Source organism: Haematobia irritans, chromosome 4 (assembly GCF_050003625.1).
Source record: "Haematobia irritans isolate KBUSLIRL chromosome 4, ASM5000362v1, whole genome shotgun sequence".
Classification (NCBI taxonomy): Eukaryota; Metazoa; Arthropoda; class Insecta; order Diptera; family Muscidae; genus Haematobia; species Haematobia irritans.
In genome coordinates, this window is record NC_134400.1 from 44,201,083 (window position 1) to 44,227,022 (window position 25,940).

General features: G+C 34.4%; 1 protein-coding gene across 3 annotated transcripts; it reads left to right on the forward strand.

Moving 5' to 3' along the window:
• LOC142232835 (uncharacterized) lies at nucleotides 1-25,658 on the forward strand. 3 transcript variants are annotated; one of them, XM_075303523.1, is made up of 5 exons: nucleotides 1-215; nucleotides 300-596; nucleotides 705-755; nucleotides 22,474-22,649; nucleotides 22,721-25,658. In XM_075303523.1, exons 4-5 carry the CDS (start codon nucleotides 22,527-22,529, stop codon nucleotides 25,310-25,312), a joined length of 2,715 nt encoding a protein of 904 aa, XP_075159638.1. In that variant the 5' UTR covers nucleotides 1-215; nucleotides 300-596; nucleotides 705-755; nucleotides 22,474-22,526; the 3' UTR covers nucleotides 25,313-25,658. The 3 variants fall into 3 exon arrangements, with proteins under 3 accessions (XP_075159638.1, XP_075159637.1, XP_075159639.1); XM_075303522.1 differs by lacking the exon at nucleotides 300-596; XM_075303524.1 differs by lacking the exons at nucleotides 300-596; nucleotides 705-755 and having other exon boundaries at nucleotides 2-215.
• Nucleotides 25,659-25,940: the final 282 nt, after the last annotated feature.

The window sequence follows — 25,940 nt, forward strand, 5'->3', positions numbered from 1 at the left end:
GCTGATAACATAGTTTTGCAATATAAATTGATAGGTCATGGCAACCCTAATATTAACATATGTCACTAACAACTGTCTGTCAAATAAACAGTAAATTTTTCGTACACCATCAACTTGGAAGTAATGATTCTAAACACGAAGTTTTGAAGAAATAAATTGTTTTTCTTGACCAAAATTTAGCAAAACTTTATCAAAAAGGTGTTCACTAATAGAGTGTAAGTGTTAATTTTCATAAATTTTATCAAATATTTCAAATAAAAGGTCTTTAACTACGGGTGTTATTTGCTTTGTATCTGAAGTACAATTATTACGTTTATTGTTGTTGTATTGAATGTGGCGTCAAGAAGAAGTGCATGAAGTGTATTTTATAGAATGTTTGTCGTGCGTATCTGTGTGTGTGTGTGAGAGAAAGGGAATACAATTTTGTGGATTGTGAACATTATTGTAGGACAGTGTTTCTCATTGTGCGGTAAAGTTTATATTTTTGTGTGGCTGTCCATATTTTCCAAGTCCTTTAGGCCTGAAAAAAGTGTGAAATAAAGTTAAAGTAATTTTATTTGAAAATTGCTTATTTTACAAAAATATACAATTAAAAGGTGAGTTTTAGTGTATACTGCATGTTTAATTAATTGCAAATGAAGAACTTTTCTATGTTAAGCTATTTAATTTTATTAGATCTAATCAATTTTTTCTTACATTTTCAGTTTCGCTGCATTACATTCCGCCCACAAGACTGCTACAGTATAAACCGGAAGGTAAGTCACAATATCAAAATCTTACAAAGCTAGTCTGGAAATCGGACCTGGTTTTAGTTTTTCGAATACCTGTAGGGCACATAGTTTGTGTAGGTTTTAAATAATTGGCACTGAAGTAAGCAGTATCCCAGAGGCGTATTTCATGTGCTTGGAAGGACTCCTTCCAGTCGTGTCTAGAAATAGGATGAAATGCGGGCGCAAGGCATTTTTTGTAGTTTCCATAAAAAGGCCTTCACCAGCCCTCCAAAAAGTAGGTGTTTCCTAAATAATTACCGAACATATAACTCCCTTCACGTCCTTATTGACAGCATGTTGTAGCGTTACACGAAGAAGGCGTTCTCGAATGCAGGAATCATATACAGTGAAGTTTTTAAGGAAAGTGCGGTTGTTAAATTTATATTTTACGTAAACGTGTCAAGAATTTTTCCAGGAGTATTTTCCAAATAAGTGGATACCGTTTTTAGAAAATACTACTATTATGTTGGAAAGCCAAAAATATTGGTTGGCTGGACCATGGACAGTGTGAACCTAGAATTTCACCACGACCAGGAATATAGATACATTATGGGATCTGAGAGCAATATCTCGATGCTTTCCAAATGAAATGAAACGCTCCTTCCTATGGTGGAACGTATAAAAAAGCCACCACCACATCACAGAGTTAGTCATGGAATTGCCACATTTTTATTATAATTTATTTTACCTAGTGGAGAGAGTGGTAGAAAATTTAGGGTTAGGTTTGTAGAAAGCTATTCTAGATTTGGTATAAACAAGGTCATATTTTGGTGTGGAAATAGTCCAATCTCCCCATTTAACTTCTTGAGGGCTGGAAACTGCTTCCGATTTGCTTGAAATTTGGAGACCTATTAAATAAAAAAAGTTGTGCTAAATTTTATATATATTGGATCAGGTAGCTCCGTACAGACCTGAAAGCTGCAATTTTCATAACATTTAATGGAAATTTGGAAACTTGAGCTATTTTATATCCAAAAAGAGACTGTATCAATTGTAGCTTAAATCGATCAATGCATTATATTCTTCCGATTTCTTGGACCCTTAGAACAGAAATTTCTCCTGACATGCCCGCAATTTATTTCGATGGGAGGGTAACTTAAAAAAATTATATACGAATACAAAAACTGCCTATTCGTGAAATTTTCGTTCGCCTCGAGACGAACGATTCGTCAAAAAACCCATATTGATATCTCGAAACCCAGAGTCTGTGGAATCCCAATTGTTTCGGTGTTCGATAGTAAATCATAAATAATGTGCTCGTGACAAATTTCAAGATTTTCTAGCAAATATAACTAAAATTATTTTAGTTTCAATCTAGACGAACGATTCTTCTCAAGCCGATTTTGTGTTTCATGAACAGGCAGATAATCTTCCGAAGAAAATTGGCATAAATTGACCAAACGGGAAGAGATTGAATTTTAAACAAAGATGGATTTCGGTTGGTATAAACACCGTTTGCAATACTGCATTTACGCCGTAATACTACTTATACGAAACAGGTAAAAATGTTTCAACTATGACTAAATGGACTATGATGAGCATCCACATTTATATGATAAAGGTTGGTTAGTCCACTATCCTATGGTAAAAACGGATATTGCAAAATGTGTTTGGGAATTCCAATATATTGCCTTCGAAAAAGTGGTGCCACCAATCCTCGGGAGAAATGTGTGGAAAATGATGGTCATTCGGTTTTATATGTGAAAGATAGATCTTTTCGTCCTCTATCCAATGTAGAAAAAGGAATTTATTTGGGAGACCCTATATATGGCCTACAAAAAAGTGGAAGCACCAATCCTAGAGAGAAATGTGACTCCTATGACCAAATGGAAAAAGATGGGTATCCAGATTTATATGTGAAAGATATGCTTGGGAATTCCAATATATGCCCTAAAAAAAGTAGAGGCACCAATCCTCGAATGAAGTGTAACCACTATGGATAAATGACAAATGGTTAACATACGGTTTTATGTGTGACGTATAGATCCTTTAATCCTTTGTCCGAGGGAGAAAAAAGATATTGCAACATGTGTTTGGGAATCCCAATATATGGCCTTTAAACAATTTGTGGCACTGTTCCTCGAGTGCAACCACTGTGATCAAATGGAAAAATATGGGCATCCAGATTTATATTCGAAAGATCTTCTAGTCCTTTATTCGATGGTAAAAACTGACATTACAAAATGTATTTGGTGTTCCCAATATATGGCTACAAAATTGCATCCATTGTAACCAAATGAGAAAACATCGGTACCCAGGTTTATACTTTGAGGATTTATTTTCCTCACATAAATAACTCAACAAATAATAAGACATCCCCCATATAGGAGCCACCGTGGTGCAATGGTCAGCATGTCCGTCTTGCATACAAAGGGTCATGGGTTCAATCCCTGCTTCGATCGAACACCAAAAGATTTTTCAACGGTGGATTATCGCTTCTCAGTAATGCTGCGTTTCCAAGCTTTTTTAAGTGGTTTCATTGCAATGTGAAAAGCCGTTCGGACTCGGCTATAAAAAGGATGTCCCTTGACATTGATTTAAACATGGAATTGGGCAGCACTCAGGGATATCACTGTGGTATCACAAAGGAGTGAATAGTCGAAATATTGACATGCCACTATACCTAACCTAACCCCCATATACACATTTATGAAAAAGCTGAACCCATCTTCATTATTTTCATATTTATGGGATATATATGTGTTCCACATCAGTGATGAATAAAAAAAAAATTGTGTTCGTTTCTAGTCCAAATGCTCCATTTGCACCCTATTGTATGAAAATCAAAGTTTCCATTTTAAATTTTGAGAATGCGCTGCGCTTATTTTTAAATGGGAGAATAAAATATAATTTCATGTAAACCTGATTTATTATACTCAACCGATTTCTGAAAAATCCCCAAATTAAACATTTCGTCGCCTCCACGAAAAATATACCCAATTTTACGAAAAAATCCCAATACAAGCAACACTGCTTTTACCATATAAATTCATTCGATAGAGAACAATAATAATATTTATAGATTGATTTAATATCATTATTATACCCTCCACCATAGGATGGGGGGTATATTAACTTTGCCATTCCCTTTGTCACACATCGAAATGTTGCTCTAAGACCCCATAAATTATATACTAGGTCGTGGTGAAATTCGATTTAAGCATGTCCGTCCGTCTGCTGAAATCACGCTAACTTCGAACGAAAGAAGCTATCGACTTGAAATTTGGCACAAGTAGTTGTTATTGATGTAGGTCGGATGGTATTGGAAATGGGCCATATCAGTTCACTTTTACGTATAGCCCCCATATAAACGGGCCCCCAGATTTGGCTTGCGGAGAAGCATATTTCATCCGATCTGGCTGAAATTTGGTACATGGTCTTGGTATATGGTCTCTAACAACCATGCCAGAATTGGTCCACGTCGGTTTATAATTATATATAGCCCCCATATAAACCGATCCCCAGATTTGGCTTGCGGATCCTCTAATAGAAGCAAATTTCATCCGATCCGGTTGAAATTTGGTACGTGGTGGTAGTATATGGTCTCTAACACCCATTCCAGAATTGTTCCATATCGGTCCATAATTATATATAGACCCCATATAACCGATCCCCATATTTGATCTCCGGAGCCTCTTGAAGGAGGCCGCTCCGGTTGAAATTTGGTACATGTCGCTAGTGTATGGCCGATAACAACCATGCCAAAATTAGTCGTATCGATCTATATTATATAGCCCCCAAATAAACCGATCCCCAATCACAGCAAAATTACGATTGCCACTCGATCCAAAAATAATCTACCAAAGTTTTATTGCCATAGAAAATGTTGTCAAAATTTTATTTCTATAGAAAATTTTGTCTTTACGAAATTTTGTCAAAATATAATTTCTATAGAAACTTTTGTCAAAATTTTATTTTTATAGAAAATATAATAAAATCGATTCTCAATAATTAGGATTTTGATTTTCAAATTTTATGTATTTTTTCCGATGAATATTGGATTTATGGAAAATACCTATCCTATATTTCTTAATAGACATTAGTGGATGTATGCGAGGACTTCCATTGAAAACTCATCGTAAAAACGAGCTTAAAGTCCCTAAATGTCATCGCCGAAACTTTGCCGCTTGTGCTTCAGTTCATGCCAAGCCAATCACAAAATCTATGAAGAAAATGATCAAGGAAGTCAACTATACGATCTCATCATGGAATATTTCCATCATCCTAAGGTAGATTTATTTCAGTGACATTCTGAAGAAAAACCAAAAAAAAATATTTCCCAATTTTGTTTTACTATTTTTTAGTATATGGATATGAATATGGGCAAATATATCAAAGTAATTTGCAGTGTATGTTACCAAACGATATGGGATTTTCACAATTTCCAAGAATTTATTAAAGAATCTCAATTGCAATTGGTTGGTTGGCAAGAGGAGACGATAACATCTATTAAGCAGGAGAATATGGATGAAGTAGATAATGATGATGATAATGTTAATGAGGTGACCAAATTGAGTGTTTTGCAGAAAACCGATGAACATGAAGAATCTGAGAAAATTGCAATCAAGAGGGAACCACCCCCCGATGAAGTCTACAAGTACAGTTTAGAGTCTGAACGAATTGATGAAAATATAACAAAAGATCTATTATGTTTATCTAACCGAACAACATCTCCAATGGAGGATATCAAGCCAGTTATAGGTCAGGATGAATTACAAATAATGGACGTTAATACAGAAATGGATTTTTCATCCGAGGAAGATGAGGATAATAATCAAACCAATATGGAATCTATAAATACTACTCAAATTGATTACCTTATGGCCAAGTATATACCCCGTATAGAATGTGTCTATTGCTCAGACACCTATCCTAAATTACGACAGCTTAGGCACCATATTAGGAGGACCCATCCTGACAAAGAATTCCACATTGTGTGTTGTTCCCGCAAGCTTAAGAATCATAAGCTCATTGTTGCCCATCTAACTCTTCACAATAATCCGGATGCCTATACATGCCAGAAATGTCATAAATCCCATAAAGATGCGGAAAGTTTTAAATCACATTTAGCTAAGGTCCATGGTCTAACTATGAAATATCAATGTCATATGTGCGCCAAGCGATTCGCTGATAAACATGGCCTAAAGGTACACACCCGAATAATGCATGTGCAAGATGAACGTTTGGAGCCCGATATACTAAAGCAAGATGATGGTTCGATACAGTATATCTGTCGCCAGTGTGGAAAGGCGAAGCCAACGATGAAAGATTTTTGTCGTCACCGATATTACACCCATATATTGAAGCCCAGTCGAAAATGTGAAGTCTGTGGGAGATGTTATGTAAAGATGGCGGACTTGGAGGAGCATATGCTCATACACCAGGCCAATACGCCAAGGGATGAAACAGTGTGTCAGCTATTCACTTGTATCGAATGCAATAAGAGCTTCCATACCGAGTTGAAACTTAAAAGGCACAAGTGGGCAGCCCATCCCTCCCAACAATACCATTGCGAAATTTGCAATAAAAAATTACGAAATAAAAATCATTATAAGGATCATATGGCAGCAGTGCATGAGGAAAAGGAATTATATCAATGTCTTTATTGTCCCATGCGGTGTTCCACAAAAAATGCTATTTATTGTCATAGGCGACGAAAACATCCCGACGTAAAGTCCAAAAACTATTATCGAGAAATTCATGAAGAACCAGCCTCCTCCACCAGTAGCTACATTAAGGGCCAACAGACTTGTGGCGTATGTGACAGGACATATATATCACTAGCAAAACTTCGTCATCATCAACGTGTAGCACATCCCTGTAGAAGCCATAGGTGTGACGATTGCAATGCCTCCTTTGAGAGTATACAACACCTTAGGGAACATATTGCCGTTGTTCATGAGAAAAGAGATTTATACGAATGTATTTATTGTCCATTTCGTTGTGAAACAAGGGGTGAAATTTATCCTCATCGAAGTGTGAAACATCCAACAGAAAGTTCCACAAATTGTTATCGCATAATTGCTCCTGAAGAACTTATCGCAATAGACAGTGGTATGGTTAAGACAGGAGATATAGCAAATATGGAGAATGAATGAATGGAGCTTGTGGTTTTACCATCGCCCTCTATTTGAATAAAATAAAAACTTAAAGCATTCCACATCTGATCGGTTTTTAAATTGGGGGGTAAATGCAACTAACAAAAATTAATCCGTGGGATTGTAAGCACGTTTGTCACAGTTGGTAGAATTCTACAAAAACTCGTAGATTTTTTACTGTCTGGTAGAATCAACTAAGAGGTACATCAATTTTTCCAAACAGAAAATAAAATTTTGACAAAATCTTCTATAGAAATAAAGTTTTGAGAAAATTTTCTATAGAAATAAAATGTTGAGAAAATCTTCTAAAGAAATAAAATGTTAAGAAAATTTTCTATAGAAATAAAATTTTCACAAAATTTTCTATAGAAATAAAATTTTGACAAAATTTTCTATAGAAATAAAATTTTGACAAAATTTTCTATAGAAAGAAAATGTTGAGAAAATTTTCTATAGAAATAAAATTTTGACAAAATTTTCTATAGAAATACAATTTTGACAAAATTTTCTATAGAAATAAAATTTTGACAAAATTTTCTATAGAAATACAATTTTGACAAAATTTTTTATAGAAATAATATTTGGAGAAAGTTTTCTATAGAAATAAAAATTCGAGAAAATGTTCCATAGAAATAAAATTTTCTATAGAAAAAAAAAATTGGAGCAAATTTTCTATAGAAATAAAATTTGGAGAAAATTTTCTATAGAAATAAAATTTGGAGACAATTTTCTATAGAAATAAACTTTTGGCAAAATTTCCTATAGAAATAAAATTTGGAGAAATTTTTCTATAGAAATAAAGTTTTGAGAAAATTTTCTATAGAAATAAAATGTTGAGAAAATCTTCTAAAGAAATAAAATGTTAAGAAAATTTTCTATAGAAATACAATTTTCACAAAATTTTCTATAGAAATAAAATTTTGACAAAATTTTCTATAGAAATAAAATTTTGACAAAATTTTCTATAGAAAGAAAATGTTGAGAAAATTTTCTATAGAAATAAAATTTTGACAAAATTTTCTATAGAAATACAATTTTGACAAAATTTTCTATAGAAATAAAATTTTGACAAAATTTTCTATAGAAATACAATTTTGACAAAATTTTCTATAGAAATACAATTTTGACAAAATTTTTTATAGAAATAATATTTGGAGAAAGTTTTCTATAGAAATAAAAATTCGAGAAAATGTTCCATAGAAATAAAATTTTCTATAGAAAAAAAAAATTGGAGCAAATTTTCTATAGAAATAAAATTTGGAGAAAATTTTCTATAGAAATAAAATTTGGAGACAATTTTCTATAGAAATAAACTTTTGGCAAAATTTCCTATAGAAATAAAATTTGGAGAAATTTTTCTATAGAAATAAATTTTGGAGAAAATTTTCTATAGAAATAAAATTTGGAGAACATTTTCTATAGACATAAAATTTAGACAAAATTTTCTATAGAATTAAAATTTGGAGAAAATTTTCTATAGAAATAAAATTTGGAGAAAATTTTCTATAGAAATAAAATTTGGAGAAAATTTTCTATAGAAATAAAATTTGGGGAAAGTTTTCTATAGAAATAAAATTTGGAGTAAATTTTCTATAGAAATAAAATTAGTAGAAAATTTTCTATAGAAATAAAATTTGGAGAAAATTTTCTATAGACATAAAATTTGGAGAAAATTTTCTATAGACATAAAATTTGGAGAAAATTTCCTATAGAAATAACATTTGGAGAACATTTTCTATAGACATAAAATTAGGAGAAAATTTTCTGTAGACATAAAATTTTGAGAAAATTTTCTATAGAAATAAAATTTTCAGAAAATTTTCTATAGAAATAAAATTTGGAGAAAATTTTCTACAGAAATAAAATTTGGAGAAAATTTTCTATAGAAATAAAATTTAGGGAAAGTTTTCTATAGAAATAAAACTTGGAGTAAATTTTCTATAGAAATAAAATTAGTAGAAAATTTTCTATAGAAATAAAATTTGGAGAAAATTTTCTATAGACATAAAATTTGGAGAAAATTTTCAATAGACATAAAATTTGGAGGAAATTTCCTATAGAGATGACATTTGGAGAAAATTTTCTATAGACATAAAATTTGGAGAAAATTTTCTATAGACATAAAATTTTGAGAAAATTTTCTATAGACACACAATTTTGAGAAAATTTTCTATAGAAATAAAATTTTAAGAAAATTTTCTATAGAAATAAAATTTGGAGAAAATTTTCTATAGAAATAATATTTGTAGAAAAATTTCTATAGAAATAAAATTTGAGAAAATTTTCTATAGAAGTAAAATTTGGAGAACATTTTCTATAGAAATAAAATTTTGACAATTTGTTTTTGCAAATTTTCTATACAAATAAAATTTTGGCAAAATGTTCTATAGAAATAAAATTTTGACAAAATGTTCTATAGAAATAAAAATATGACAAAAATTTCTGTAGAAATAAAATTTTTGACAAAACTTTCTATAGAATTAAAATTTTGACATAATTGCATATAGAAATAAAATTTGTATTTTCTATAGAAATTAAGTTTGGAGAAAATTTTCCATAGAAATAAAATTTGGAGAAAATGTTCTTAACAAAATTTCTACAGAGGGTTATAATTTCTCCAAATTTTAGGTAGATTATTTTTGACTCGACCATTCGAAAAAAATTAAACCCACAGCCAAACTTTTTCTGAATTATAAATTTTCTATTCCCTCTGATCGCTGCCATTCTGATTAAAATTAGTCTTAGTATTAGCTTCCAATATAAGTCAATCGATAATACATCGTATATTTATTCAATTTTCTAATAGGAATCGGTTCAAAATCTCCAGAATTCAATGTTCAAAAAACAAAAACCTCCAACTACCATGGCCGAAATAACTCCCTCTGTTCTTTGTCGCTTGTGTCTCAATGCTGTTGAGGAATATCGTAAACTCTATGATACAAAAGGCCATGGCAATGATTTGTTTTACCTAACTCTGGAGTATTTTCATCCCAAGGTAGATACGAAAATTTCAAAAACCTCTTCCTAATTATAGATTTCCTATACTTTTAGATAGTGGACATGGATAAGGCTAAACATTTGAAGAGAATCTGTCTAGAATGTCACCAAAAGATATGCGACTTTAGAAACTTTCAAGAATTAATAAAGGAATCCCAAACAAAACTTGTTGCCTATGAGAAGGAAGAAGAAGTATCAATAAAGATAGAAAAAATCGAAGATGATCAGTTTTGTTTTACCAATACAAATTATACAGAGGAGGAACATTTCGAGGAAATTCTTGGACAAGATTCTTCAATGGATAACAGTTTTACTGTGAAAACAGAATTTATGGAGGATTCCAAGTATAGCATAAGTCAAGAAGAATTGGAAATACTGGATGTTCCGGGGGACGATGAATTGGCCTTAGAAGATGAAGATGATAATTTCACCGAGGGCCCATCGAATGACTATTCCATGTGTAAACTTGATGACCTCTTTGCCATGGTAATGCCTAATATAAAATGTGAATATTGTACGGAATCTTTTAGCAGATATCGAGATTTCAGGAACCATTGCAAAAATGTTCATCCTAATGAAGAGTTCTACATACTCTGTTGTTCACGCAAAATAAAATCGTACAAGACCATCGTTGCGCATATGACATTGCACACAGATCCCAATGCCTATACGTGTAAGGTGTGTGGAAAAAATCTTTCTCATAGCACAGTTTTAATGCGTCATTTGAGGCAAGTCCATGGCATACGTCATGCACACAAATGTGAATTTTGTTCCAAAAGTTTTGAGGATATAAAGGGACACAATGCCCATATGATTGCCAAGCATAAGAAAGAAATGCTCGTCGACGATGCCAATATTCAGGAAAAATCCGATTATACTTCCAAAAAATTAGACAGCCTTTTGGCCATGGTAATGCCCGTTATCAAATGTGTCCATTGCACCGAAACCTATAGCAAATATCGAGAACTGAGAAGGCATTGCAAAGAGAAACATCCCACAAAGGAATTCTATATAGCTTGCTGTTTGCGCAAATTGAAGGTGTATAAAACCATAGCGGCCCATATGACACTACACGCTGATCCCAATGCCTTCACCTGTATGATATGTGGTAGAAATCTTGCAAATAATGTCGTCCTACAAGCCCATTTGACAAATACGCATGGCATCAATTTGAAACACAAATGTGAAATTTGTTCGAAAAGTTTCCAAGATGGCCGAGGTCTCTATTACCATATGCATAAAATGCATCGCAAAGATGTTCGCATAATAGATCCCGATATCCAAACCAAGGAGGATGGTACCTCATCGTTTGTATGTCGCCAGTGTGGGGAACCTTTTCAATCTCGAAAGGCCTTTTTTGTCCATAGAACTAATGAACATCCACTTCATTCGCAATTTGAGTGTGACAAATGTGGCAAATTGTTCAAATTTCAGAAACAATTTAAGCAACATCTCCTGACACATACAAATACCCACCAAAACAAAAGGAAGGCAAGTTCGAGCACTACAAAGGACTTCACGATGGACACAGAACCTTTATCGCCTGGAAATACCTGTACCTTCGAATATAATTTTTCTGGTGAAGACTCATAGCTAGATCACCAATTATTTCATAGTTTAAGAAATTTTAAAAATGGAATTTAGAAAATAAAAATTTACTAGAAAAAATTACAACAATATTTTTTTAAAAAATATTTACAATGTTTTATTTTTTAATTTTTTAGGGTGTGGGGGAAAATATATGGGTTTATGAGTACAGTGTAGCCAATATTGGGGATTTTACCTCCAAGTTGGGAATATTTTTCGTGGATGGCAACGAAATTTTTAAATTGGGAACTTGGGGAATTTTCATGGAAGGTACGAACCCAGCAAAAACTCTTATTGTCCGGTAATCTTGTAGGTAAGCCCGTTTAAAAATTAATAACCACTTATTAATTGGCATCGCTCCGGATTACATTTATATACGCATGTCCTAGGAAGAAAGTACTTCTCCCCAGGCATACCTTTGGCCATGAAATAATTAGTGCTTTTAAAGCATATAATCACCTAATAAGTAATCACTTATTCGTAGATATGCCAAAGTTTGCAAAATAGCCACTTATTGTCTCAGGCAACCAAATCTCGAAAATATTGACTTCTCTAGCCAATTACAATGGATCAAATGGCCGTAAGTCCGGCCAGGCCGAAGCTTATGTACCCTCCACCATGGATTGCGTAGAAACTTCTTCTACACACTGCCATCCACATTCGAATTACTTGGGTTGCTGTAAAGCTTGCCGATGGCAAGGTATCTTAAAACCTCCTGACACCGTCTTCTAAATCGTAAGTAAGTCCATACGTGGTATATATTAAATTAAAAAAGACCGATTAAATACGTATATAATTCAGTTTGGCAAAATTTTCTATAGAAATAACATTTTTACAAAATTTTCTATAGAAATAAAATTTTTAAAAATTTTCTATAGAAATAACATTTTTACAAAATTTTCTATAGAAATAAAATTTTGACAAAATCTTCTATAGAAATAAAATTTTGACAAAATATTCTATAGAAATAAAGTTTTGACAATATATTCTATAGAAATGAAATTTTAACCAAATTTTCTATAGAAATAAAATTTTAACAAAATTTTCTATAGAAATAAAATGTTGACAAAATTTTCTATAGGAATAAAATTTTGACAAAATTTTCTATAGAAATAAAATTTTGCTAGATTATTTTTGGCTCGAGTTGCAACCATGATTATGAACCGATATGGACCTATTTTTGTGTGATTGGGGATCGGCTATATATAACTATAGACCGATATGTACTAATTTTGGTAATGTTGTTAGCGGCCATATACTAACACCACGTTCCAAATTTGAACCGGATCGGATGAATTTTGCTACTCCAAGAGGTTCCGGAGGTAAATCTGGAGAACGGTTTATATGGGGGCTATATATAATTATGGACCGATATGGACCAATTCTGTCATGGTTGTTAGAGACCATATACTAACACCATGTTCCAAATTTCAACCGGATCGGATGAAATTTGCTTCTCTTTGAGGCTCCGCAAGCCAAATCTAGAGATAGGTTTATATGGGGGCTTTACATAATTATGGACCGATGTGGACCAATTTTTGCATAGTTGTTAGAAACCATATACCAACATCATGTACCAAATTTCAGCAGGATCGGATGAAATTTGCTTCTCTTTGATGCTCCGCAAGCCAAATCTGGGGATCGGTTTATATGGGGGCTATATATAATTATGGACCGATATGGACCAATTCTGTCATGGTTGTTAGAGACCATATACCAACATCATGTACCAAATTTCAGCCGGATCGGATGAAATTTGCTTCTCTTAGAGGGTCTGCAAGCCAAATTTGGGGGTCCGTTTATATGGGGGCTATACGTAAAAGTAGACTGATATGACCCATTTGCAATACCATCTTACCTACATCAATAACAACTACATGTGCCAAGTTTCAAGCCGATAGCTTGTTTCGTTCGGAAGTTAGCGTGATTTCAACAGACGGACGGATGGACGGACATGCTCAGATCTACTCAGAATTTCACCACGACCCAGAATATATATACTTTATGGGGTCTTAGAGCAATATTTCTATGTGTTACAAACGGAATGACAAAGTTAATTTACCCCCATCCTATGGTGGAGGGTATAAAAATATTTACAATGTTTTATTTTTTTTTTATTCTTTTGGGGTGTGGGGGAAATATATGGGTTTATGAGTACAGTGTAGCCAGTATTGGGGATTTTCCCCCAAATTGGGAATATTTTTCGTGGATGGCAACGAAATTTTTAAATTGGGGACTTGGGGAATTTTACGAATGGAGCATTTGTACTGGAAACGGACACATGTATTTTGGGGGCTCACTCAGCTTGACTCAGACAGTTTTTTACAATTGTGAAATGAATTTTATGAGGACTTGGGCCTAAATGTTCCTCCTCAGCAGTGCTCATCACTGATTTGAACAACACATCCCATAAATATAGAAATGATGAAGATTTTTAACCTTCATATTGATCTGCCACCCAATTTTATTGAGTATTTAGAAGTAAGTTTTCTTTCATAAATACATGGTGATCGAACTCCCATTTTCATTTCTCGAGCATTTGGAAGACGATTACCGGTCTACTGGTGTTGAGTTTTGAAGTTTTGTTCTTATTGCAGTATGTAGGCAGGTATGGTAATAATTTTTAAATTATTACTGATTTTGTATTTATTTATTTTTACATTAATCGTATCAACAATTTATGGTGGATTTTTGTAAAGAATTTTAATTTAAATTCGAGATTTTTGGGTACAAAAGTCCCTTCATTGAGGATAAGAGCCACAAAAATACTGGCAACACTGTATTCGTTCTGGCGCCATCTGTATGTGAGAAACGAGTTATATAGGAATACAAACCAAGTATATATGGACTTAATCTTAAATACCTATCACCATGAATCAAATGTTTCTTTTGGATTTGATGACAGATACCCTACTAAGCAAGCATAACATATATACGCAAAACATGAACAGTCAAATCGCGAGATCAGCCTACATTGGGGATATACCTGGACAGATTCACATCATATTCGCCACACTTACAAAATACCTAAGATTACCGATTTCAGGCAAATCCGATAAAATTGCGATGTCGAGATGCCCAAGAAGACAAATCGAGAGATCAATCTATATGGGGCCTATACAAAAACGTGGACCGATACAAATCGGATAAAAATTTTGGTAACTAGAAGAAGAAGGATTTGATGACAGATACCCTACCAAGCAAGCATATATACGCAAAACATGAACAGTCAAATCGCGAAATCAGCCTACATTGGGGATATACATGGACAGATTCACATCATATTCGCCACACTTACAAAATACCTAAGGTTACCGATTTCAGGCAAATCCGATAAAAATTGCGGTGTCGAGATGCCCAAGAACACAAATCGAGAGATCAATCTATATGGGGCCTATACAAAAACGTGGACCGATACAAATCGAATAAAAATTTTGGTAACTAGAAGCCAAAGAAGTCAAATCAGGAGATCGGTCTATATGAGAGATATACCAAATCATGGACCGATACAAATCATATTCGGAACACTTATTTATGGAACCAAATTACCTCTAGATTTCCAATTTTAAGCAAATCTGATAAAAATTCTGATGCTCAAGAATTCAAATTAGAAGATCGGGTTATACCGATACATGGACCGATACACCCCATCTTCGGTAAACTTGTTTATGGGCTCAAAATACCTATAGATTTTCCATTTGAGACAAATCGGATAAAAATTGCGGTGTTTAGGAGCCCAAAAAGTCGAATCGAGAGATCGGGCTCTATGGGGGCTATACCAAAACGATGTCCGCAAAGATAAATTCCGAATTTAGCGAAAGGTAAAGGAACAAACTAGCGGAGGCACAAACCATCAAGTTAACAGAGCACTGTTAATGGCTTTATGCAGCACAGTTAATGAGTTAACAGAGCATCATAAGGAAATTAACAGTGCTATGTAGATCATTAACAGAGCTGGGTACATCCGCAAAAAAATTTCCAAAGATTTTTAAACGGTGACCGTTGAGAAAATGCATTCTTGTGTTTCTATATAACAACAAAATATATAACAAGAAAATTTGTCCATGAAAATTTGTCGATATAAATACACTCTTGTATATAAATGCACCTTCGTCAAAGAGTCATACCTTGAATGATAGCTATTGAAATACACTTTCAGACGTCTTTATTGCCCAGCAAAAAAAGAGCTTCCAAAAAAGTAGTTTGGATCCCCAATCTGTGATCCGGAAGTAGTGCAAACTTGGATCATCTCCAATGAATTTTACATGGGCTTGTCATAGGACGGAAGTACTCCCTTTTTGGATCCTTTGCATTGCTTTAGAAGTTGTGCCCTGGAATTTAATTTGAATGAAGAAATTTAAAAAGCGATTTTTTTTAACCAATTTCACTTTTTTTCACCCATATGTTTTATTACACTATTATTTTTATACCCTCCACCATAGGATGGGGGTATATTAACTTTGTCATTCCGTTTGTAACACATCGAAATATAGCTCTAAGACCCCATAAAGTATATATATTCTGGGTCGTGGTGAAATTCTGAGTCGATCTGAGCATATCCGTCCGTCCGTCTGTTGAAATCACGCTAACTTCCGAACGAAACAAGCTATCGACTTGAAACTTGGCACAAGTAGTTGTTATTGATGTAGGTCGGATGGTATTGCAAATGGGCCATATCGGTCCACTTTTACGTATAGCCCCCATATAAACGGACACCCAAATTTGGCTTGTGATTGCTCTAAGAGAAGAAAATTCAACCGATCCGGCAGAAATTTGGTACATGGTGTTAATATATGGTTTCTAACAACCATGCAAAAATTGGTCCATATCGGTCCACTTTTACGTATAGCCCCCATATAAACAGACCCCCAAATTTGGCTTGCGATTGCTCTAAAAGAAGCAAATTTCACCCGATCATGCTGAAATTTGGTACATGGTGTTAGTATATGGTCTCTAACAACCGTGCAAAAATTGGTCCATATCGGTCCACTTTTACGTATAGCCCCCATATAAACGGACCCCCAAATTTGGCTTGCGATTGCTCTAAAAGAAGCAAATTTCACCCGATCAGGCTGAAATTTGGTACATGGTGTTAGTATATGGTCTCTAACAACCATGCAAAAATTGATCCATATCGGTCCACTTTTACGTATAGCCCCCATATAAACGGGCCCCCAAATTTGGCTTGCGATTGCTCTAAGACAAGCAAATTTCATCCGATCTGGCTGAAATTTGGTACATGGTGTTAGTATATGGTCTCTAACAACCGTGCAAAGATTGGTCCATATCGGTCCACTTTTACGTATAGCCCCCATATAAACGGACCCCCAAATTTGGCTTGCGATTGCTCTAAAAGAAGCAAATTTCACCCGATCAGGCTGAAATTTGGTACATGGTGTTAGTATATGGTCTCTAACAACCATGCAAAAATTGATCCATATCGGTCCACTTTTACGTATAGCCCCCATATAAACGGACCCCCAAATTTGGCTTGCGATTGCTCTAAGAGAAGCAAATTTCATCCGATCTGGCTGAAATTTGGTACATGGTGTTAGTATATGGTCTCTAACAACCATGCAAAAATTGGTCCATATCAGTCCACTTTTACGTATAGCCCCCATATAAACGGACCCCCAAATTTGGCTTGCGATTGCTCTAAGAGAAGGAAATTTCATCCGATCCGGCTGAAATTTGGTACATGGTGTTAATATATGGTCTCTAACAACCATGCAAAAATTGGTCCATATCGGTCCATAATTATATATAGCCCCCCATATAAACCGATCCCCAGATTTGAACTCCGGAGCCTCTTAGAGGAGCAAAATTCATCCGATCCGGTTGAAATGTGGTCGTGGTGTTAGTATATGGTCTCTAACAACCATGCAAAAATTGGTCCATATCGGTCCATAATTATATTTAGCCCCCATATAAACCGATTCCCAGATTTGGTTTGTGGATCCTCTAAGAGAAGCAAATTTCATCCGATCCGACTGAAATTTGGTACATGATATTAGTATATAGTCTCTAAGAACCATTCAAAAATTGGTCCATATCAGTCCATAATTATATATAGCCCCTATATAAGCCGATATCCAGATTTGAACTCCGGAGCCACTTGGACGAGCAAAATTCATCCGATCCGGTTTAAATTTGCAACGTGGTGTTAATATATGGTCGCTAATAACCATGCCAAAATTGGTCCATATCGGTCTATAGTTATATATAGCGGATCCCCAATCACACAAAAATTGTTCATAATCATGCTTGCCACTCGAGCAAAAATAATCTAGCAAAATTTGTCGAAATTTTATTCCTATAGAAAATTTTGTCAAATTTTATTTTTATAGAAAATTTTGGCAAAATTTTATTTCTGTAGAAAATGTTGTCAAAATTTTAGTTCTATAGAGAATGTTGTCAAAATTTTAAATCTTTTGAAAATTTAGTAAAAATTTTATTTCTATAGAAAATTTTGTTAAAATCGTATTTCTATAGAAAATTTTGTCCATATTTTACTTCTATAGAAAATGTTGTCAAAATTTTATTTTGTCAAAATTTTATTTCTATAGAAAATTTTGTCAAACTTAATTATATACGTATTTAATCGGCCATTTTAAGTTTAATATATACCACGTATGGACTACGTGGTATATGTTACGGTAGTAGGAAGTTTTAAGATTAAGTTACCGCAACCCAAGTAAATCGATTGCACACAAAAATTTTTTTTTCTGATTCAATCACGAAATTAATTGATCCAATTAATTTCTTAATTGAAATGTCTTCAATCACGAAAATGATAGTATCAATCACAGTTTTAATTGGGCATAGAAAAAATTCTTGATTAAAAAATTAATTGATTTCATTGCCAAATTTCAATTAATTTTTTAATTGATTCAATTAAAAATGTAATTGATGTTGATTGCAAAACTCAATTAATTTATTAATTAAAAAAGGTAACTATTTTCAATTACATTCTGAATTGGCTTAGAATTTTTATTTGGATTAACAATTGATCGTTTGAAAAAAAATTTTAACTAAAAATTTAAAAAAAATGTTCATCATCATCATAAACTGACTTAGTCTTCCGAATTTGATTAAAAGTTAATTGTATCAATTAACTTTTTAATTAAAAAATTTAAAATGTTCAATCATTGACTTAATTAACTTAATGTTTCTATCTTGATTAGAAAGTTAATTGTACCAATTAATTTATTAATTGAAAAAAATTTCAACTTCAATTAACTTTTTAATTGGAAATATTTTGGTGATATTTTTTTCTGTGTGTGGATGACAGTCTTCAGTAGAAGTTTCTACGCAATCCATGGTGGAGGGTACATAAGCTTCGGCCTGGCCGAACTTACGGCCGTATATACTTGATTTTATTATTTTCTATTTTTTTAATTGTCCAAAATTTGCACTTAATATAGCTTGATTGCGTTTTTTCTAACACTTGTCCACAAGGACTGCATTGGAAGTAGAAAAAAAATCATTGGGGGATCCCAAGATGCGCTTTAGAAAAAATGTTTGTGCACTTGTCCAAAAGGACTGCATCAGAAGTTGAAAAAACTCGATGGGGCATTCTGGGATGGGCTTTAAAAGAAATGTTTGTGGAACAACTTCCAATTTTTTTTGCTGGGTGGTTGTTCCGTAGATATCTTCAGAATATCAAATTCCTTTGGGAAATTCCCAAAAAACGATATATCGTATTTGTATACAAATTACACATTCCTTTGGGAAATTCCCAAAAAACGATATATCGTATTTGTATACAAATTGCAACAAAAAAATTGAATGTTAAGCCCACTGTGCGAAAACTAAAAGACTACCGTCAATAAGACAAGGGTGTGAAGATAAATTCGCATTTTAAAATGGTTTGTGTCTCGGCTAGGCAGACATTAAATTTATGAGACTAATTTGACCCGAATTTGAAACATGTTTTTCTTAATAAGAAGAAATTTAGTGGGGGAATATCTGTCAAACAGCGCAAGTTTTTTTATATTTAGGCATACCAATCATTCGTCGTTTTATATCTAATGAATATGGAAATAAGATAAGGTTTAATAAATTCAAAAGTCTCATGTGCAGTATTTGATCTATAGTGTTACCAGATATCGGCTATATATAGCCCTGCTATTGGATCGCTCATATTTGGGAAACCATTCTTGGTGAGTGTTAAAATGCCAGTAAAAATATTAGCCAGGACAAAACATCGAAAAATATAAAATCAAAAAGTCTCATAACAGTATTTGAGATATAGCGCCACCAGATATTGACAATATATAGCCCCACTACTGAGCAAAAGCGTCGCCAGATATCAGCTATATATAGCACCGATGTTGGAATACCCATATCTGGCGAATCATTCTTGGTGAATTGAACAGATAAAATACCTGTGGTAGATATTAGCCAGGATAAACAATGAAAATTGCAAAATCAAAAGTCTCATGTACAGTATTTGAGCTATAGACTCGCAAGATATCGGCTATATATAGCCCCGATATTGGATCTCCAATATCTAAGAAACGATTCTTGGGGAATTTACCAGACAAAATAAAAAGCCAGTATATGACGTCATTAGCCAGGATACGAAATCAAAAGTCTCATGTACAGCATATGAGATGTAGCGTGGTTAGATATCGGCTATATATAGCCCCGCTTTTGGATCTCCCATATCTAACAAACCATTCTCGGTGAATTGCCCATACGAAATGTCAGTAATAGACATTAAACCGGGATAAATATAAAAATTACAAAATCAAAAGTCTAATTCACAGTATGTTATATCGTCACAAGATATCAGCAATATATAGCCACGATATTGGATCGTCTGTATCTAAGAAAGCATTTTTGGGGAATTGACCAAACAAAATTCCAATGGTAGATATTGGTCATGGCAAAACTCAAAATTACAAAATCAAAAGTCTCATGTTCAGTATTGGAGCTATTGGAGCTTCACCGATAGCGCCTATATATAGCTCCGATATTGGATCGCCTATATCTAAGAAACCATTCTAGGTGAATTGACCATACAAAATGCCTGTGGTAGATATTGGTTAGAACATAAAACCAAACTTAACCCCCTAAAGGCGGGCTTCATTTTATAAGGAAGCTTTTAGTAAAACACACATTAAGACAACAAAAATTGATAAAATAAAAAGAACACATAGTTGAAACTGTTCAAGAGGCTTTGTAGCATATACTGAATTTTACCGTTTACTTTTCTTGCTTCCGTGTCGTTAACATTTAAAATTGAATCAGCTGGCATAAAAATTGGGATATTAGAGGGTTAAACAAGTATATACGGCCGTAAGTTCGCCAAGGCGGAATCTTATGTACCCTCCACCATGGATTGATTAGATACTTGTCATCCACATTCGAATTACTTGGGTTGCGGTAAAACTTGCCGATGGCAAGGTGTCTTAAAACTTCTTAACACCGTCTTCTCAATTGTAAGTTAGTCCATACGGGGTATATATTACATAAAAATAAAAAAGGCCGATTAAATACGTATATAATTCAGTTTGACAAAATTTTCTATAGAAATAAAATTTTGACAAAATTTTCTATAGAAATAAAATTTTGACAAACTTTCTATAGCAATAAAATTTTGACAAAATTTTCTATAGAAATAAAATCTTGACAAAATTTTCTATAGTACTAAAATTTTGACAACATTTTCTATAGTAATACAATTTTGACAAAAAATATAGAAATAAAATTTTGGTAGATTATTTTTGGAGATCGGCTATATATAATATGGTTGTTAGCGGCCATATAGTAGCGCAATGTACCAAATTTCACCACGTACCAAATATATACCGGATCGGATGAATTTTGCTCCTCCAAGAGCTCCGGAGGTCAAATCTGGGGATCGGTTTATATGGGGGCTACATATAATTATGGACCGATATGGACCAATTTTTGTATGGTTCTTAGAGACCATATGCTAACACCATGTACCAAATTTCAGACGGATCGGATGAAATTTTCTTCTCTTAGAGGCTCCGCAATCCAAATCTGGGGATCGGTTTATATGGGGACTATATATAATTATGGACCGATGTGGACCAATTTTTGCAAGGTTGTTAAGGGCCATATACCAATACCATGTGTCAAATTTCAACTGGATCGGGTGAAGTTTGCTCTTCCAAGGGGCTCCGTAGGTCAAATCTGGGGATTGGTTTATATGGGGGCTACATATAATTATGGACCGATATGGACCAATTCCTGCATGGTTGTTAGAGACCATATGCTAACACCATGTACCAAATTTCAGTTTCGTTCGGAAGTTAGAGTGATTTCAACAGACGGACGGAGGGACATGCTTAGATCGACTCAGAATTTCACCACGACCCAGAATATATACTTTATGGGGTCGTAGAGCAATATTTCGATGTGTTACAAACGGAATGACAAAGTTAACATTCTATGGTGGAGGGTATAAAATCAAAAGTCGCATGTACAGGATTTGAGATATATGAGCGTGGTCAGATATCTGCTATATAGGATCGCCTATATCTAAGAAACCATTCTTGAGGAATTGATCAAACAGTATGTCAGTGGTAGATATTTGCCAGGACAATGCTGGTGACATTTCTGAGAGTTTCAAAGCTTCTCTAAGTGGTTTCACTGCAATGTGGAACGCCGTTCGGACTCGGATATAAAAAGGAGGTCCCTTGTCATTGAGCTTAACATGGAATCGGGCAGCACTCAGTGATGAGAGAGAAGTTCGCCAATGTGGTACCACAATGGACTGAATGGTCTATGTGATCCTGATACATCTGGCTGCCACCTAACCTAACCTAACCTAACCTTGCCAGGACAAAAAATCAATCATGGCATCAATTTCGTTTCTCACAAAAATGGCATCCGCCCATATAACATTTCGTCCTCGACGTACCGATTCCAAAAACTCATTCATATCAATCTTATAAATCGAAATGTTATATATATATATTTTTACTTAAACTATCATATGTACTTTTTTTAATACTAAAGTCGTCATTATCCATTTTCCCTAATAGAAATATATCACCGGAAGTTTCACAAGACATCCCTCAATCTACAAGTCTCAGAAATGGCATCAAACATGGTGTGCCGCTTGTGTCTCACTAATGCCAAAGACTATCTTAAGCTCTACGATTCAAATGGCCATGGAAATGAACTTTTTTATCTCACCATGGAATACTTTCATCCAAAGGTAGATGTGTCTTCAGCTTTTGCACTACCACATCAACGAATACCACTACCAATTTTCTCATATCTTTTTAGTTTGTGGACATGGATAAAGGTAAAGATATTGACACAATATGCTCGTATTGTCATCAAAAGATTTGGGATTTTCACAACTACCAGGAGTTTGTGAAAAATGCACAATTGATGTTGAATAAATTCTGTGATCGAATGCCAATCAAAATGGAGACAAATGATGATTACAATGTTTACATGGACAATATGGAAGCAAAAGGATGCAAATCAAATTTGAAGGAGATAGCGAATGAAATGACTGATGGATATAGGGCACTAAAGATGGAAAATATCGATACAGAAAATGGTTACATTGATGAAGATAATATGGACCATGCAAAATCATCCGAAAATTCTCAAGCCATTACGGTAGCAAATAGAAATTCAACGACCACCGAACCCTGTACCACAAAGAATACCCGGAGAATTACAGCTGGAGAACAATTCGAAATTCGGGAAATCCCTTCGGATGTTGACTATAATTCCGAGGATGAGGAAGATCCTGCTCGAAAGGATACAAAACTTGATTTTCTTCTAGCCCTATGGATGCCCAATATAAAGTGCATTAAATGTCCCGAATCCTATGGAAAATTCAAAGATCTACGAAAACATTTCATAGAGTCCCACCCAGATAATGAATTTTACATTGTATGTTGTTCGCGACGATTGAAGAAACATCAGAAAATTGTAGAGCATATGATTCTCCATAATAATCCAGATGCATTTAAGTGTAAAACATGTGGAGCTATATTTTCCAGTAATCATGTCCTAAGAGCTCACTTAATTGAGAAACATCAACTTCATATGAAATACAAATGTGAGACCTGTTCGAAAAGTTTTGAAGATGAAGTAGGCCTTAAAATGCATACCATATTGGCCCACGAGGTGCATATGCGTATGAAACCTGATATTAAAACCGATGAAGATGGTAACACCGTCTATGTGTGCCAGCAATGTGGTAAAGTTTCGAAAACTGCAAAAATCTTTCGTAGTCACAGGTATAATGCTCATCAGAGTAAACCAGATCGGACATGTGTAACTTGTGGAAAATTATTTAGAACAAATCGGCAACTGCAAGAGCATGCCTCCATACATGAAACTCAATCAGTTAAGGCGAGGGAATGTGATAAAAAAGTGTCTACTAAGGAATGTAGCAAAACATTACCTTTAAAATCCAGAGTTAAAGTGAAAATCGAAAGAAATGACGAGGAGGATAATGTGGATATGGGTGCATCTGTATCGAGTTCTAAGTCCATAGCGCAAGAACATATTTCCCTAAAACTGGAAAAGCCTGAAAGTGATGCTGATAGTGATGGTGATCCAAATACCCCAAGGAGGGAAACCAGAAATTTCTATCTGGGTATAAAAACTGAAGATAATGAAATCCTTGACCGTCAAGCGACAAGTGGGAATTCCCCGAAAATGAAGAGTTCATCCTATGACAATGAAGAATCCTCTTCATATCCCTTAGAAGATAGTGAGACCAATGCTGCCGTGGAACAATTTGAAATTCGAGAAATTAATTCTGATGTTGAATACGATTCAGCAGATGATGACGAGGACGATGACGACGATGATGATGCGGCATTTGTCCAACAACCTTATGATGATGCTACCAGAGATCATGTAGATACTAAACTTGATTTTCTTCTATCCATGTGGATGCCCAACATTAAATGTATCCAATGTCCTGAATCATATCCCAAATTGAGAGAACTGAAAAAACATTTCGTCGAATCTCATCCCGGCCATGAATTTTACATTCTTTGCTGTTCCCGACGCTTGAAGAAACATCAGCAAATCATAGAGCATATGATCCTACACAATAATCCTAATGCCTTTAAGTGTCGGACATGTGGAGAAACCTTTACCAGTAACCATACCCTACGATCTCATATGATTGACAGACATCAACTCCATATGAAATATAAATGTGAGACCTGTGTCAAAAGTTTTGAATATGAAATTGGCCTGAAAATGCATACCATATTGGCTCATGAGGTGAATATGCGTATGAAGCCCGATATACAAACCAATGAGGATGGCATCACCGTATACATTTGCCGGCAATGTGGCAAGGTTTCTAAATCGGCCACATTATTCCGTAATCATAGATATATCGTTCATCAACGTAAACCCGATCGTAAATGTGAAACATGTGGAAAATTATTCAAAACAAATCGACACTTGCAAGAGCACTCCAGCATACACTCGAAAAATGCTAAGACAGGTGCATCGCTTGAGCAATTCCCTTGTCCCCATTGTGGCAAGATATTCTATTCGCAACCTAAACTTAAAGCTCACAAATGGCGTATGCATCCTGCCACACCTCGTTACTATTGCAATGTTTGTGATAAGGCCTTGAGTACGCCGCGTCGTTATCGGGAACATGTAGCCGCCCATGAGAAACGTGATTTATATGCTTGTGTCTATTGTCCCATGAGTTTCCCCACTTCGAGTGGTATAATGCATCATCGAAAGACAAAACATCCCACAGAGAGTGTCAAGAACTATTATCGCGAAATTGTCTATGATACGCCCACGACGAGTAGTATAAAAACGGAGGAGGTTACATTTAGCAGCGATGATTTTCCAGACGAATCAAATCAATCCTAGAAATGGCAAGAATGAGCAAATAAATGCACCAAAAGAATCACTTAATTTATGAACCCTATCTTTCCAGACTAGATTCTATGGTCACACTGTTCAAGTTTTTGAAGGAAACCAAACAAACTAAATATTCATATGCCATAATGAAAGCAATATATACATATAGTTTGTCTACTTCGGGTACATAATGCCACGAGAGTAGTGCGTTTCCCAGAGTATACCGGGAAAAGTAAGCTGAAACGACATATTTGGCAACTTTTTAGCCTGTGTGATGATGTACAGATACATGTTTACTGTATGCAAATATACATAAAAGAAAATGTTAAAATAAATGATTTATAAATATAAATAATTACTTTTTTTAGGTTAGGTTGAAAAAAGAACTCAACAAGGATATGACTTAGCCCGAATTAGGTTAGGTTAGGTGGCAACCCGATTTGGTGAACTTCTCTCTTATCACTGTGTGCTGTCCGATTCCATGTTAAACTCACTTTTTATAGCCGAATCCGAACGGCGTTCCACATTGCAGTGAAACCACTTAGAGAAGCTTTGAAACCCTCAGAAATGTCACCAGCATTACTGAGGTGGGATAATCCACCGCTGAAAAACTTTTTGGTGTTCGGTCGAAGCAGGA

Bases quoted from the DNA above. Each gene is read 5' to 3' on its own strand.
- LOC142232835 (XM_075303523.1), top strand. From the start codon at position 22,527: ATGGCATCAAACATGGTGTGCCGCTTGTGTCTCACTAATGCCAAAGAC. The intron at 22,650-22,720 runs GTAGATGTGTCT...ATATCTTTTTAG, and splicing joins TGGAATACTTTCATCCAAAG to TTTGTGGACATGGATAAAGG.